A 14,097-nucleotide genomic window follows, 5' to 3' on the forward strand; every position below is an offset into this window, starting at 1 on the left:
CCGTTTTCCTCATTTTACTTTCTCCACATGAGGGTGTGGGAGAAGTTCAGGCTCCTTTAACACGTGACAGGGTTGGTTCTCAGCAGCGTGTCCTTACTGTCTCGCACCCTTCTGTTAACCCAGCCTTGTGAATGTCTTGCTCAGCCTTGAAAATTTTAAAAGAACTCTTCCTTACCTACCTTCTACTTCCCCTGTCAGAGAGTGGGAAATAGGCCAAAGCTGAAGTCCCTGATGTCCAGGGGAAGACAAGCAGAGAGACCTGTTAGGCCCAGACTAACCAAGGAGTGCAGCTGGAATTTTGACCAAAGGGGCAGATATTCATCCTTGAAAACTAAATGCCTTTCTGAAGATATCAGCAATCCCATTATCTAGTGCCCGCTTCCCTGACAAGCATGCGTTAAAGTAGTCTAGAGTAGAATTATGGCTCCGATAGTTGGCAAATACGATGGGACCTAGATAATTGTCACCAAGACTCCTGTTACACCCAGGACAAGGCATCAGCAGCAAAATGAATGAATCTTGGGATTTGGAATAATGACTTGAAAGACCAGTCAGAGTTTGCATTTATAATGATTTCTGCTTCTAACTCCTTCCTCTGTGTGCCCGAGCAATTTAAAACCTATTTCTTCCAGTCCACATTGGAGGGGGTTGGGGGCTGCCCAGGAGCAAAGGTCAGTGGAGTAAATGATATTTGTAGGCTCTGTGGGCTCATTATGAGAGGGAAGCAAGTGGGTTCCCTCAAGAGCTTTTGAGACATTGAGAGAGAATAGATGTTTAATAAACTTCAGACTCACTATTTTTATTTATGGGTCATCTTTGAATCTCTGTACCAAGCTCAGGAAACCCTCTGCTCAGCAGAATTTTGTCCTGGCCTCCCATTAGGAATAAAGATGTCTTGATTCAGGGAGCCTGAAGGGGGCAGGAGTGTTAGGCCACAGTCATAGCTAAAAGAGCTGGGAAGTCGTTGGACTCTAGAAGGCCCTTTTCTAGTAAGGGCATAAATTTGGATGGATGAATTATTTATCACAGGACCACAAATGAGCCATTCGGTCCAGCCAAGTCCAGAAGGACAGTTGGAGCCAGCAAATCAGGGCTCATCAAAATAATGTTTTTATTTTTGGTTTAAATCTTCAGCTCCTATAATGTAGTTTCTTTCTTTGCCTCTTGTCGTAACTTCTCTATGTCTCTATCCCTCTGTCTTGGGAAGCTCCTTATTCTGTGTCATTTGCATACCATGCGGTGGTTGAAGGGTGCTGGAGCTGTGATTTTTGAGCCAGATCAGGCACCTTCTTTGTGCAGTGCAGGGCGGACTCTGGCTGCGACCTACCAGGGGCAGCCGCTTCCATTGCTTATGCTGCTGCTGCACTCTGCTGGGTCCAAACCTCTCAGCATTCCCTCTTCCAAGACTTTGGTGGGCCTTCACAATCCTGGCTCCCTGCCACATCAGCTGTCTGGAGGCCTGAACAGGCCTGCGAGGGGCGCAGCGTGTGCTGCCCATCCACGGCGTCTGCATGGCTGTGGCACCCCGAGTCCCACCACCGACACACCCGATGCACAGTCAGCTCTGGCACGTCCCACTGGGCTTGGATGGCTTTTGAGACCTCAGAAGCAGAGCTTTGAGGTTTCACTGCCTCTGGAGCCGGACTCCACACTGCTCCGTGAGTTCAGAGTTGTTCCTTTTCCATTCACAGGTATATTTCCAGTCCTGGAAGAGTGCCTGGCTGGTAGACTACATTTGGGCATCCACAACCTAAAAATCACAAATCCAAAATGGTCCCAAGTCCAAAACTTGTTGAGCACTGGAACATTGTCACAAGTTAAAAATTCTGTAGCTAACCTTACATTTTGGGTCATAGTCAAAACATAGGCAGGCTGAAGTCTGTGTTTATAAGGTGTGTGTAAAACATAAATGAATTCAATGTTTAGATGTTGGTCTCATCGCCAAGAATGTATACACAAATGCTCCAAATTCTGAACTGCTCTGGCCTGGGGTATTTTACATAAGGGACTCCAAACTCTGTGTAAAGAATAAAGAAAGGAATCCAGGTGAAGCCCACTGGCGTCTGGGATCTTAGGGCCATGCTCCTGCTAGTGATTTCTGCGTGTTCTCAAGAATCACACATCTAGGTGGTTCCAATCTTCCCAGCAAGGGACCCTGCACGCCAGGTACCTCGTGCCTGCCTCTTCTTGAGGCTGCTCACATTTCCAGGGCCACTGAGTGACAGATAACCCAAGAGCATCGCCACTCAGTAGTATGCAGAGTTATGCATCAGTAACCCCTCTAAATTCCAGAGCAGCCCATCCCTGCACTCTGCCACACACAAACATGGTTACTCTCTCTACACCAGAAAAGTGTTTGATTGTTAGGAAGTTCTAATTTTTTAGTATTTATGTTTTTGCTCATTTGTCCAGAAAATGTATATTAAATTCTAGTTATATTCCAGCCCTTATTGTAAGAATTGAGAATACAGGGAAGATTTGGGTAGATTTGTCCAGAGGGAACATAAAGATGCTCTGAGAAGGGAAACAGGTAACTTTAAGGATGTTAACGCTTATATAGGGGGAAAAGTTTTTTTGGTTTTTGGGTTCTTTCTTTTCCTTTCTTTTTTTTTTTTTTTCCAGTACCAGGGATTGAACTCAGGACCTTGTGCTTGCCAGACAAGCGCTTATTCTACTGAGCTATCTCCCTGGCCCCTTATATAGGTAGGACTAGAAATGATGCAAAATGATGATCCCAACCTAAAATCCCACCTTGGTGCTATAAGTGGGGCCTGGGAAAGAACAGTTGTTCTGTGATGGGGAAGTCAGTAAAATGGCTGACCCTCTGGGACAAGGGCCAGTGGTCAGTCACGGCCTGACACATTCATGTTATCATGATGCACAGCCATTTTCCTGGCCCCAAATCTTGTCCTGAGGACTCTCATAAGTTCTGTCTTCATCACAAAAATCCTGCGATCTCGATACCATGATAACCTATTTTCCTGAAGCTAAGTCTGAGGCTTCTGTCATAAGCAAGTCTGTATGCTGCCGCTCTGTTGGGAGCTGAGAGGCCTCCCTAGTGTGAGCTGGACTGAGAAGAAAATAGCTAGGGAAGGACCATCCAAGAGGAAGAGACTTTTAATGGCAAGCCTTCAGGCCAGCCAATGTGAAAGTCTTTGACAGCTTCCATTTTAAATTTATCCAAATATTCTCTTACTCTCCCCCACTTCGAAATTAACAAATTGACAACACAAATTGTAATGGATTAGATTTACTTCTACAATTTTCACATGACAAAAATGAAAAAACTCAATCGTGATGGTGCTGATGGTGTTTGCTTTGGTTGATGTGGTATGGTTTGGTTTCCTCACAGGGCCCTGAGATAAGGCTATCCAGGGAGCTGGCCTCCGGCAAACAGTTTAAGTAGGCAACTTTGACCAACTTTGAACCCTTAAGCACACTTAAAAAGAATTGTCATCTTCCACCCTTGGCCCTCCTGGCTCTTCCCTAGTCAGTCCTTGGGCAGCATGAGGCAGGGGCTTGTGGAGCCTGGAGAGGGTACAGCCTTTCCAAATGCTTCAGCATCCTTCAGCATCAGGTGCCTGAGCAGAGAGAGATGGCCAGAGAGGACCCTTCAGGCTCACAAAAGCATCACTTATGAGGAAAACAAACTTTTCTGCGTGTGCAGCCATTGTATGGGTTCATCTTAAAAATAAAGGCAATACTTGTTGGCAGAAATAGGACAATTGCCATTATTCTTCAATGGTCACATGAAGAATAAACTAGTGAGGGTTAGTAGTACTGTGCTGTTCATAGAACTGGTCTTTCTCTGACAGGGAAAACTATATCTTCTTCTAGTGAATGTCTTGCCTCTTTTTAGTCCAGGTTCTTTATGAAGCCATTAGAGTTTATAAATACACGTGCAAGACATGCATCTTGTAAAAGCCACAAATACAGCTCCAACACACCAGCTTAGGAATTTACCTGCTAAATAACGCGAGGTCATGAAGTGCGCATGTGAAGTTGCACTTGATTTTAACTTGGGCAACTGCTCACGCAGTGTTTACTGAGGGCCAAGCTTGGAATATTGGGTATTTTTCACTGAGTCCCACCACATCTCCATGAAGTAAAGCACTGTTGTTTTCCACACACAAGAAATCTGAAATTTAGAGAACTTGTATTATCTTGGCTTAGATCTCATCTCTAGAGAAAACGAGAACACATAGAGTCAGCTTGCCATAGTCATCGAACTAAACCATGATGGCCTCAGGACTTGACCCCTGGTCTCCAAGACCACAGAGCCTGTTGCTGCCAATAGCCCCTTCGTCCTGAGCACTGTGTGCCAGTAAGCAATGTCTTCTGTGTGCTGGAGTTCACTTCTTGCTCATATTCTCTCCTGAGCCACCCGCAGCTTGACTATTAATTAATTTTAATTATGAAAACATTAAATATTTTCATAAATATATGAAAAGTGTATTTAATATTATTTAAAATTAATATTCAATATATGAAAAGTATATTTTAAATTTGGACGTGTCCCGTTTTGGACTATTCTTGATGTTCCCCGTCAGAAGGACCTGAAAGTGGCCTGAGCCTGCAGTGGAGTGGGTTTAATCCCCACCACTAAGCAACACTGATCACACCCATGCCCAGTTCACAGAACTTCTTTATCCATGTTTCAAAGAACTTTTGTTAAGTACTTCACTTAGGGATTTAGAAAAAATCTCTTTCTTCTTTTACATAGGAAAAATATCTGACTGTTATTGGTCTCTTTGTTCATGTGTCAGAATGTCCCAGTCCTGGGCCATGAATAGAACATACGGTGCTTCATCTGTTCTCTCTTGCTTAGCATTAGTTGAAATTTCAATTTTAGCACATGTAATCCCTCTGTTGAGAGACACTCCTCACTGGAGCCGGCAGTGCAGCCATGGAGATATTCCCTCACCCGGAACATTGGATTCTGGGCTTCTAAGGACCAGGCAGAGTGTAAATGTATGCGGCCAGTTTTCTCCTAAGGAGTCCCACTTTGGTACTTGAGCGCACCATGGCTATGTTGTCTTGTAGTCTGTAAAGGGATGGCTGTAAGTAGGCAGAAAGAAAGACAGGACAAGGGGATTTAGGGCTCTGGGTCTCAGGGGGAACATTTAGTTTGGTTACCGTACAAGTGTGTGGCGAGGCCATCAGCGTGCACAAGTTCACAGTCCGGGGGGGGGGGGGTGCATTTGCCCTGCCTGCCCTGCTGTCACTTCAACCCTCGACTGTGCTATTTGACCTTAGCACATCTGTGCCATTGCAAGTTACAGGTATTGCATATACAGGAAGTGAGGAACAACTGTTTATTGACAGAAGTGACAGAAAACTGTTACTTTGGTGTTTTCAAGCCATGCATTTCCTGCAGTCCTAATTAGTGTGATGAGAACTCACTGCCAAGAAAGTGTGGTGTTTCTTCAAGCATCCTTATAAAATTGTGCGCCTTGGGAGAGTTAGCCCTAAGAGTTCACATGCCGGTATGTTCTGGTACCAGCCGGGCAGAGGAGTTGGTGCAAATTGTTATTCGGATATCATTAAACCTAGGTCACATTCAAGTCCATTAAGAAAGAGCCTCAGGTATTTTCAATGAATGGGTTCAGATTGCTTAGACTTGAAGGAGCTAATTAAATTTTTTCCCGAAGATTTTCTATTCAAATAGACAAGCATTGTGCTTCTTCCATTTCCTCCAAAATTCTCTTGACAGTTTAGAGTTGATGAAGGTATCGCCTTTTCGCGGCAGACCTCTGATTTCCAGAGGTCAGGAAACTCTGTAGGCTCCAGACCTCTGGATCAATCCATGCAAGCCCAGTCTGCATTTCCCGATACCTTTCTTCTCAGAGGCAGATAGATCTGGATACTTTGTCCTGTGTATAGCCTGGTGGAGGTGATTTGTTTTCCCTAGAAAGGTGACCTGTCTTCATCAAAGCATGACAGGAACTGTATATCACAAAATCAGAAGCCATAATGATGGTTATCTTGGACTCTTCATTCCATTTAAAGATGATATATCTTGGGAAATTACACAAAGTGTGGTAGAAATGTATGGTAGATATTTAAATTTTTCAAGTTTATTACAATAAAAGACATATTGCTATTCCTTTTAAAATATCACTCCCCTACACACACACACACACACACACACACACACACACTTTAAACACACTTAGCCTATCATTCTTGCAGCTTTCTGAAGGAATTCTGGAAGTCTTTTGTGTCTTTATGAGGTACCTGCTGTTGAGTATCCAGTGGAAAGCCGACTCACGTGGATGTATTATAGTATCCGCATCCGCTAGTTCCACAGATCTGTCACCCTGCGTCTCTGGGCCTTCCCCAAGGTCAAAATAACCATCAGAGGTACATACTTCAAATCAGTTCAGCATATTGATGCCATCATAACAGCATAACAACAGACACTCACAAAAAAGGACTTTCAGAACTGCTTTGGAAAGGGCAGGAGTAATGGCGTGTGTTCAGGGGGAGGGGGAGTATTTTGAGGCAGATTAATGGCAATGTGTTTTTACTATAATAAATTTTCTTATGCATGCATCAGATTGTTCATTCACACCGCGTGTGGCTGCTTTTTCGTTGCTTTGCTTGTTTGGCTCCTGTCAGGCCTGGCCAGCCTGAGCCACAGTAGACTCCTCTGACCCCTCTGGCGACCTCAGTTTTCTATGTAGTAAGAATGAGATTCCACAGGAGCCTCCAAGTGGCGCAGAAGTTTCTTCTCTCGTGCTGCTTCTCCTCCCAGCCCCTGCAGCCAGGTTCTCCATCAGCGTGTGACCATGGGAGCTCTGCAGGCTGGCCAAAGCCTCTGTTCTGTCTAGCTCCCTCCCCTGTGCATGCATATACCTGGGTTACCTCAAAGTTTGTGGAAAATGAAAGGTCAGCCCTCCAAAGAACCAGTAGGCTGAGTACCCTTTTCTGTACAAAAGCAAGAAGAGTTAATGGACCAGGAAGGCTGTCCAGAGCGCCTGCATTCCAGGGGCTGTCAGCGCTGCACACTGCTGCCTCAGTTTATTTATTTTTATTTATTTTTATTTTTTAATTATTTTTATTGAGAAAGAAATAGGAATCAGACAGTTTCAAAACAAATTAGCAGGACAGTTTCAGTAATTAATACATTGCATATTATCATCTTCGTAGTGGTTATTCATAGTACAAGATGCAGACATGATATCCTGTCCAAACAGTACAAATCTTCTCATTGAATTAAGAGAAAGTAGCTGTATATCTATCCTAACTATTTTGTATATACAGATACAAAATAGTCCTTCACTTGTATCCCCTTTTTTTATTTAGTTTTGTCAGAGATGGGTATTCCTTTGCCATTTAAATATTGTAGGTGCGTGAATTCAGTGGAATAATCCAATACAGTCCAGTAGCGCATCATAGTAGTGGGTTATCCATTGGACTGGCAGTGTCAGAAGCTGTTGACTTGAGCCTTTTACAGCTCAGCATATTAATATGCTGCCTCGGTATTGATTGTCCAGCATGTGCAGTCCGTGTCTCCCAGTGTTGCCCAGGGAACCCAGTGCTCTCCAGCAGCACCATCCTCAATAATCATTAACTTAATGCAACAAAGACAGGAAGCTGCAGAGGGGCAGGGAAAGGGAATCAGCTCAGCCAGGCCAGCGTTTCCTGTACCCTGGCTTAGTGTGTTTGTTCCTCAACATGATGGCAGAAGAAAATGCTGCCCAGGGCCTGTTGGCCTTTGTCACCTGATGTGCCTGGACAATGGAGCAGTTTCACAACTTGAAGTGGGCAGGGGAACGCAGGCTTCCCCATCCTCAGCCTGGACCTGCCATCAGTGACCTTTAGGCCCCTTGCAGTGCATGGTGTTCTGCACTGAGATCAGGCAGCAAGGTGCTTCTCAGGGTGTTGTTTTCATTTGGGGCCCAGGAGTCAGTGCTGCTGTAGTACAGACATTCCCCCTTGTCCCAGCCACTCCCCACTATGTGGCTGGTCCTAGGACTACGAGAGCTAGCTTTTGCTGCCATCTATTGTCTGCCCTGGGGGATTGCGGGTTTTGCATCCTGGAGTGGGGAAGCGTTGCTTAGCTAATTGAGCTGCTCCACAGCCTCTCCTGAACCCAGGGGAAAATAAAATGGAGATGTTAGTGTTTCCCAGTGAAAACCATTAGGAAAACCTGTGTTTACTGACCCACCATCATTTTAAAGCAGTCCCAGTTGCACTGTAATCAAACTACCAAGTGACCTTTCTGTCCCTCTGCCCGGCAGCCCTGAAAGGGCCTGTTGTTCCTCTGCTTCAGTGAAGAAACCTTCTGTTTAGTTTAGCAAGCGTTTTTCCAGTCATGTCTCCTGGTGAGTCACAGAAAGATGATTGTTAGGTCTTGGGTTTTGTTGTTGTTGTTTTTCTTTTAATACCTGACCTCTCTACCCTCCTCACCACCCTCCAGTACTTGTCTCTTCAGTGAGCCAAGCTGCTTTATAAGGGCCTTCACAGTTCCTGGTGATGTGCACCCGTCTTGTGCTTCTTCTCTTTGCCCTACCCTACCCCCGGGGGCTGGGGCCTTTCCAGGATGTCTGAGGTACCCACAGAAATGGACCACAGAACGGACTTATGAGCCAGGGGCCAGCAGTCCACAGATGTGTTGATACCGAGTATGTTTTTCTATCTTACAGTTATTTGTCGGACTTGGGTTTCCTTATGAGGGTCCAGCTCCCCTGGAAGCTATTGCAAATGGATGTGCTTTTCTGAATCCCAAATTCAACCCACCGAAAAGCAGCAAAAATACTGATTTTTTCATTGGCAAGCCAACCTTAAGAGAGGTAAGTATCTATCAAAATCTGTCTACTTTCAGTAAGAGGAATAACAGGGGCTGGGGAGTAGCTCAGGGGTAGTGTGCTAGCATGCACGAGGTCCAGGCTAGGTTCCATCCCAGCCCTCCTACTCCATGTCACATGCACAGAAAGAAGAATAGCAGCTTATCGAGTCTTAATGTAAGTAAGGTTATCTGATCTGCCTGTCAGGGGTTGATAGATAAAGTCATCTGTCAGTATCCACCAGGGATGGGCTCTAGGATCCCCACAGTTCCCCACATCTGAGGGTGTTCAAGTCCCTTCTTTAAAAATGTTACGGTATTTACATGCAACATAAAATTTTTCCGTGTACTATAAATCCTCTCTGGATTTCTTATGTCTAATACACTGCAAATGCTGTATAAATAACAGTTGTATTATTTAAGGGATGATGACAAGGGAGAAAAGTCCTGTACATGTTTGAGACAGAGATGCATTTCTTCAAATTATTTTTATAGTTTCCAGACTGGTGGACGTAGAACCTGTGGGTAGAGAAAGCCAACTACATTCACTTCATTTAACATAGTTAGGTGGGAAGGGTCACAGCATCTTGTTATAAGCAGGGCCAGCATTTGACTCTCCATCTCTAGCCACAAAGCAAGGAGCTTTTCATTCCACACCCAACACTTTCAATTCAAGCACAGACATTCCAGCTTTCTGATTACAGCCAAACTCTTAAGTTGATAGAATGAAACAATCAGGTGGGGAGACTCTCTATCAGGGGCTATGGAGAATGAAAAGCAGGCTATGGGTGTTCTCAGAGAACATGATTCTCAGGAGATAAGACCCATCCTGGCGACTAAAGGAATGTGCCTGATGTTTTAGGCCAACATAAGCAGGCACCATCCTGTGAACTACTCCTGCCATTGCTGAAACCATTTGCCTTTTTTGAATTGCCTTCCAAGATCCTCTTGAACATGCACAGTGGGTGATGAATCATCATCCAGGATAGTCGGATTTGATTTGGGGCAATAAACCAAAGTCATTCACACCTAAGTGTGAATGATCAAGCTGGACGCTTCAGTATCTGGTCAGAAAGGTGTGTGCAAGAAACCATAAGATTGATTTTTATTATCTCTGTGTATCATTAAGTGGCTCAGGAGGCTGCTGACAACAGGGATGTCAAAGCTCCATCTTGGTCATCTAGGGCCTCCTGCTAGCAGTGACACTGATGGCTAGCCCCCCTATGACGTAAGAGCGTATGTTTGTGAAGAATTCCATTGTGCTGCTTCTGTTGGGTCACTTTGTCTGAACCGGCCTTCCAGCTAATACATAAAATGTGTTTTCAAGGATTAGTCTTTATTCAGTGAATCGGAAATCTCAGCTAGTCCACAGGTTGATGATTCTGGGAGTTCTGTTCTCTAAGCCCTGCTGTCATTGGTGCAGTGGCCCAAGAAGAAGATGGAGGAAGATCAACAAGATCCAGAGATTATCTCAGAAAGATCAGCGCTGGCCCAGATACCCATTGAAAGGAGTTATTGTGTGTGCTTGCGCGCTTGTTTTTTTCCTCATGCTGCTGTAATGACCTAAACTGTTCCTTGTAGGAAAAGGTTTCTTTGTGAGAGGTCAGTGCGCTCATTGATTATTCAACAATACTTAATGTCCACCTGTGTACCGGGTGCTGTGGGAGAAGCCAGTGTATAGAGTTCAGAAGCACAGCCTGACATGGAAGATCTTGTTCTTCAGAAAGATTTGAAAGATCCTACCAGTGAAAAGATCTCAGTAGAGGAGATAAACGTGTCAGTGACTTCTTTGAAGTCAACTTAGGAGTTTTGGGTGGAAAGTAGATTTCAGTCCTCACTAGATTTTTGTTTGGTTTCTTTGTAGTACACACTAAAAACTACGTTAAAGGTGTACAACTTGAAGCACGATACACACTGTGAAATGATCGCCGCAATCGGCATTGCCAACATTTCTAGCACTTTCTTGGGTCTATGTTGTGGAGTGGGTGGTAAAACCTTAAGATCTACGTTCTGGGCAAATTTCACATGTACAGTATGGCATGGCTAGCTATAGTCACCATGTTTTTTTGTTTTGTTTTGTTTTTTTGCTCCGAATGCCTTCAGGGCAGGTTTGACTGACTGGAGTTGTGGGGATCGAACCACAGCAACCTAAGCCTGACTGCTTTGTTGAAGAAGCCACTTAAAGAACTGAGCTAAGGGGCAGGCCCCCAATAGTCACCATGTTAAGCAGTAGATTTCTAGAACTTACTCAGCTTGTATAACTGAGGCTTTGTTCTTTTTGATCAACAAATCCTCATTCACATGCCTCAACCCCTGGTAATCACCACTGTACTCTGCTTAGATTAGTTCAGCTTAGATTCCACATGTAAGTGAGATCCTGCAGCATGCATCTTTCTCTGTCTGACTTTTCATTCATCTGCTGATAGACTCTTGAGTGGACTCCCCCTCTTGGTTATTCTGAATGGTAGAACAACAAAGGTGGGAGGCAGATACCTTTTCAGTGTACTGATTCCATGTCTTTGTGGCATGAAGTGTGATACAGTCTTATTTGCCTGTTTTTACATCTGTTGCCTGTACTTTCAGGATCTTATCTAAAATACTAAGACCCAACCTGGTGTCCAGCAGCCTTTAAAAGAAAATGCAAAGTAATGATAGAATAAAAAACAGCATTAGAAAATATACAGAATTTCACTAAACTAATAGCAGTTCAACAATGGTTGCTGTATTACAGGATGCTGTCTTCAAATTAGTTGCTCAGGCTACCAGATATAAACGTGAAAGATTCATTTAAAGGAAAAAATAACAAAAAAGTTATAAAAAATTCAAAAGAAAAACAAAGAATAAAAAGAAAAAAAATTAAACATTAACTGTTCTTTCAACAGACCAGCAGAAATAACAGAACAGTTATACAACCTAGTCTGCATATATGCCTAAATATATCTTTTCATTTTTTTCATTTGTCCTTTTTTCCTCATCCCAATTTTTCCTTCACATTGAACAAATTCTTTCTCTTTCAAATTATCCATTATACCTTTTAGATTTTAATTACTCATTCAGGTTCTCACACTAGCAAGACAATACAGTATTTACACATGTGGATCTGATTTATTTCACTTACCAATATAGTCTGTAGCTGTATCCATTTATCCACAAGAACCATCAAATTTATCTTTTTTATAGCTGAATAATACTCCACTGTGTAAAAATACCATCTGTTTTATGCATTCCTCAGTTGATGGGCGTTTGGGTTGTTTCCAAGATTTAGCTATGATGAATTGCATTGTTATAAACCTAGGAGCACATATATTGCTATGGTATGATAATTTCAGTTTTTTTTTTATGTATTTTAGAACAGGGTCTGTAGGGTCTCACTACATCGATCAGACTCATAGCCATCCTCCTGTTTTCAGCCTCCCATGCACTGGAATCAAGGCACATGCCACCACACCTAGTCTCAGTTGCCACCTCGGCCTGCCTTCTGGGCAGCATCAGGGATTCAAACTACGATTGCTGCCTGCCTAAGCAGGTGCTTTGGTCCACTGAGAGTGTACTTCTTTCGGAAAAATACCTAGGAGGGGAATAGCTGACTTGAGTGGGACCTCCAATTCTAGTGTTTTGAGAAATCTCCATACTGATTTTCATAGTGGTTGTACTAGCCTGTACTCCCACCAACAGTGGAGACGGGTTCCAATTTTCCCCACAGCCTATCCAATGTTTGTTATTAGTTGACTTCTTGATGATAGCCATTCTTTCTGGCTTAAGATGGTATCTCAGCATTGTTTTAATTTGCATCTCTTGAATGACCAATGATGTTGAACAGTTTTTCATATATTTATTTGCCGTTTGTGTCTCATCATTTGTGAAGTGTATATTCATCTCAGATGCCCATTTATGGATTTGGTCTTTGAATTTTGGCATCCTGATTTTCTTTAATTCTTTATATGTTCTAGATAGGAGTCCTTTTTCTGACCAACAGTCTGCTATAATTGTGTCCTACTTCTTGAGTTTTCTTTTTACTCTGTTAGTGATTTTTTTTTTTTAATTTTTATTTTGGAAAAGGCCTGCAGGGTGTTCAGGGTCTCACTACTACTTCAGACTCATAGTGATCCACCTATTTACAGCCTCCCAAGAGCAGGGATTACAGGCACGTGCTACCACGCCCAGTCTCAATCGCTGCCTCAGCAGGTCCCAGGGTGGGGCTGGAGCCAGCATAGCAGGCCCAGGGATGGAAGCCCGAGCCTGTGTGCCAACTTACACGTGCTTTAATCCACTGAGCTATTTGGCCCTGGTGAATTCTTTTGACGTGTAGAAACTTTGAAAAGATGAGATCTCAATTTTTGATTCTTTGAGGTATTTCCCCTGCAGTTTGCTTTTGTTCTTGAACTCTTTACCAGCCCCATTGTTTCTGCCTACTTCCTCCTCCAGAAGATTTAGCGTTTCAGTTTTGATATTTAAATCTTTGATCCTCTTGGACTATAGGTGATTTTTTATTTTGTTTTGTTTTGTTTCGTTTTGGTTTTTGGAACCGGGTATTGGACTCAGGCCCTTTTAACTGTAGTTTTGTGCATGATGATAGGCATGGGTCTATTTCAAGCCTTCTGCATGTGGAAAGTCAGTATTTCTAGCAACATAGAAAGAGGCCATCTTTCTTTCCATGAATATGTGTGGCCCCTTTTTCAAAGATAAGGTGGCTGAGTGTGCTTGTAGTTTTGTCTACATCTTTTAATCTGTTTCATTGATCCTCAGGTCTGTTTTTTTGTTTGTTTGTTTGTTTGTTTGTTTGTTTGTTTGTTTGTTTGTTTTTGCCAGTACTATGCTGATTTTATCACTGTAGCTCTGTAGTATACTTTCAAGTCAGGGATCTTGATGCCTCTTGCCTTTCTGTTGTTGCCCAGGAATGCTTTTTTGCTATTGTAGGTCTCTTCTGGTTCCAGATGAATTTTAGGAATGTTTTTTCTAAATCTGTGAGGTATACTGATGGTGTTTTAATTAGAATTGCATTGAATCTGTATAACAATTTTGGGAGTATGGACATTTTCACAATGTTGGTTCTTCCTATCCAGCTGCAAGGAGTATCTTCTCATTTTCTGAAATCCTCTTCAGTTTCCTTTTTCAGAATACTGTGATTTTTGCTGTATAAATCTTTACTTACTTTGTGAGATTGATTCCAAAGTATTTCATTTGGGGAAGTGTTTCCATAATTTCTCCCTTGGTGCATTTTTTGTCTGTAGAAATGCTATGGATTTTTTTAAAAAATTTTATTCATTTTAATGGGAAAAAATAGCAATGAAACAGTTTCAAAACAG

General features: G+C 43.0%; 1 protein-coding gene across 4 annotated transcripts in view; it reads left to right on the plus strand.

Annotated features, from left to right (window-relative positions):
- Window positions 1-14,097, plus strand: part of Mgat5 (mannosyl (alpha-1,6-)-glycoprotein beta-1,6-N-acetyl-glucosaminyltransferase) — a 354,646-nt gene that overhangs the window by 301,782 nt on the left and 38,767 nt on the right. For all 4 annotated transcript variants that reach the window (XM_004626373.2, XM_023709791.1, XM_023709789.1 and 1 more), the window contains exon 13: window positions 8,652-8,798. In XM_004626373.2, the coding sequence (XP_004626430.1) occupies window positions 8,652-8,798 (147 nt within the window). The remainder of the gene's footprint in view (window positions 1-8,651; window positions 8,799-14,097) is intronic.

Source organism: Octodon degus, unplaced genomic scaffold (genome assembly GCF_000260255.1).
Source record: "Octodon degus isolate 3935 unplaced genomic scaffold, OctDeg1.0 scaffold00014, whole genome shotgun sequence".
NCBI lineage: Eukaryota > Metazoa > Chordata > Mammalia > Rodentia > Octodontidae > Octodon > Octodon degus.